General features: G+C 36.4%; 1 protein-coding gene across 1 annotated transcript; it reads left to right on the top strand.

The window, feature by feature from the left end:
* The first annotated feature begins 276 nt into the window (after positions 1 to 276).
* LOC149832722 (uncharacterized) lies at positions 277 to 1,407 on the top strand. The gene is made up of 2 exons (XM_090012561.1): positions 277 to 624; positions 1,164 to 1,407. The coding sequence occupies exons 1-2, from the start codon at positions 289 to 291 to the stop codon at positions 1,248 to 1,250; spliced, it is 423 nt and encodes a 140-aa protein (XP_089868687.1). The 5' UTR covers positions 277 to 288; the 3' UTR covers positions 1,251 to 1,407.
* Positions 1,408 to 2,493: the final 1,086 nt, after the last annotated feature.

Raw genomic sequence — 2,493 nt, 5'->3', positions numbered from 1 at the left:
ATAATATTAATTTTATAAGTATTGTTGCAAATTTGTGTACTAAATCTTTTGTCATTTAACTTCGCAGGAAGCAGAAAAAGGAGGCAGTGTACCATATAAGGATGTGTTTGTAGAAACACATAAACGGAAGACCACGGGAGTCTTCGTATCAGAGAAGGCGAGAACGACAACGGTATGTATTAATTCTATTAATAATCATTGCAATATATATGCAAGTTATCATAATGTTATCATTAATTATTAATGAATACTTTAAACATTATTTTGTAGGAGGCATATGAGCAACAGATGGTAGAGCGATATGGCGAAGACGCTACTCAGCATCCATCATTTGATCCTACAGCATGGGTGACTGCAGCAGGTGAACCCAAAAAAGGTCGCGTGTTCGGGTTTGGGAGTAATATGAACACTTCACCAGTTATTGGTTCTTCCAGTTATGGCTCACCGACTTCTTGCGCCGACATAAGCTCCAAGCAGCCGACTATTCTTTCCGGTGATGATGTACGCGAGATCATTAATGAATCACTGAATAACTACTTCCAATACACCGTCGCCCCCTTTCTCCGAAATGAGATCAAGGCCGCTGTTCAGGATAGGGGATCTTCGATTCCAGGTCCCTCTCAGGTATAATCACATATATAGTTTTTTTGACTGTCTTAAAGACATCTGAGCATGGTAGAATCACATATAGAGTTTTTCTAGATGCCTTAGAACACATATGAACATGCTATAATCACATATTCAATTTTTTTACTGCCTTAGCACACATATGAGCATGATAGAATCACATATAAAGTTGCTTTGCCTGCCTTAGAGCACATATGAGCATGCTATATTCACATATTCAATTTTTTTACTGCCTTAGCACACATACGAGCATGATCGAATCACATATATAGTTTTTTGCCTGCCTTAAAGCACATCTGAGCATGGTAGAATCACATATAGAGTTTTTTTATATGCCTTAGAACACATATGAACATGCTATAATCACATATTCAATTTTTTGACTGCCTTAGCACACATATGAGCATGATAGAATCACATATAGAGTTTTTTTATTGCCTTAGATCACACATGAGCACATGATAGAATCACATATAGTGTGTAATTTATTTCATTATATTTTGTTTATCAATACTGACTGTTCTTTTCTTGTGTAGGCTGCTAGCGATAATCAGGGTAGTGGATCTGAAGGGACAGATAAAGACAATGAACAAGAAGACGCACAAAATCTTGGCGATGATTAGAGGACTGTGTTGAAGAAGTTCTATTTTTTTTTATTTTTCCTAATTGTAATTGTTGAATTGTAAATAATTAAACTTCTTAGTTTTAAGGTAGAACGATTAATTATTATAGATACTTGTTATATGAATTTTTTGTGTGGTTTGTTTTTTATTTATAGGAAATATAAATTGTACAGGAAATATAAATTGTACAGTTCTCGGTAATTAATTGTTAAATATTTTTTTTTATTTTTTTTCGTTTTTGCGACGGATTAGCGACGGATGATTCCGTCGCTATTCATATTAATCTAGCGACGGCTTAGCGACGGAATTAAATCTGTCGCCAAGCCGTGGTCGCCGTTTAGTACCGGCGGATTGGCGACGGAATATAGCGCTCGTTATTCCGTCGCAATTAGCGACGGACTTTACGACGAAATTATTCCGTCGCCAGTTAGCGTCGAAATATTCGCGACGTAAGCATACTGTCGCCGCGTTGTCGCTAATCCGTCGCTAACATGGTTAGCGACGGATTAGCGACGGAATGTGGTCGTCGCTAATCTACTGCTTTGTTGTAGTGTAAATAATACTCCTTCCTCATTCCCCAACTCCACTTCCCTTCTTGGCAACCTTGCTTTTATCTTTTCAAATTGTGAAGAAAATATGCCATATGAAATAAGCTTTTGGGAAGTAAGGTGACAACCATGTGAACATTAACATTAATTAAAACCTTTCAAACTGGATGATGCAGTGAAAATTGTTCACCTAGAAGCTCATCTAGTGCTTGGAAACAACAAACTCTGGTCTCTTTGACCATCAGTTCCCCCATGATTTATCTGAGTACAATAGTAATATGCTACAAAGGATAAAGATCTCCTAACATGTTTAAATTCAGGTAAAAGTTGTATGAAGAACTGAAAGATAGACATCTAAATAAATGCTTTTGAAATAGTGGCATAGATTTAGATAGATATCACTAAGAGCCAAAAGATCTGTAATGTAGACATGCCAAACAAACAAGCTCAGGAAGTTAGACACTGTTGTATATGCAATGTTAGGTTGTCTATTTATATTTTGTTTGTAAGCCCATGCTCCTTGGGCTAGGAAAATTTAGTCAAATTAGTTCTTAGCGTGCATGTATATAAACTCGTTCCATTGATTTTAAGGGTTTTTCTCTTGTAGTGAATGGTTGACTTTGTCTTCTAATGCAATTGCTAATGGTGAAATGAATGTATAATTGGTGCTTCACCTTCTCTTCTATTCAGAAACA

Source organism: Nuphar pumila, chromosome 7 (genome assembly GCF_984573655.1).
Source record: "Nuphar pumila chromosome 7, dmNupPumi1.hap1.1, whole genome shotgun sequence".
Classification (NCBI taxonomy): domain Eukaryota; kingdom Viridiplantae; phylum Streptophyta; class Magnoliopsida; order Nymphaeales; family Nymphaeaceae; genus Nuphar; species Nuphar pumila.
The sequence above is the reverse complement of the archived record's forward strand: the minus strand, read 5'-3'. Positions and strand labels throughout refer to the sequence as shown.

Coding starts and splice junctions, on each gene's coding strand:
- LOC149832722 (XM_090012561.1), top strand. CDS start 289: ATGGTAGAGCGATATGGCGAAGACGCTACTCAGCATCCATCATTTGAT. Junction 625..1,163: donor CGATTCCAGGTCCCTCTCAG/GTATAATCACAT, acceptor TTTCTTGTGTAG/GCTGCTAGCGATAATCAGGG.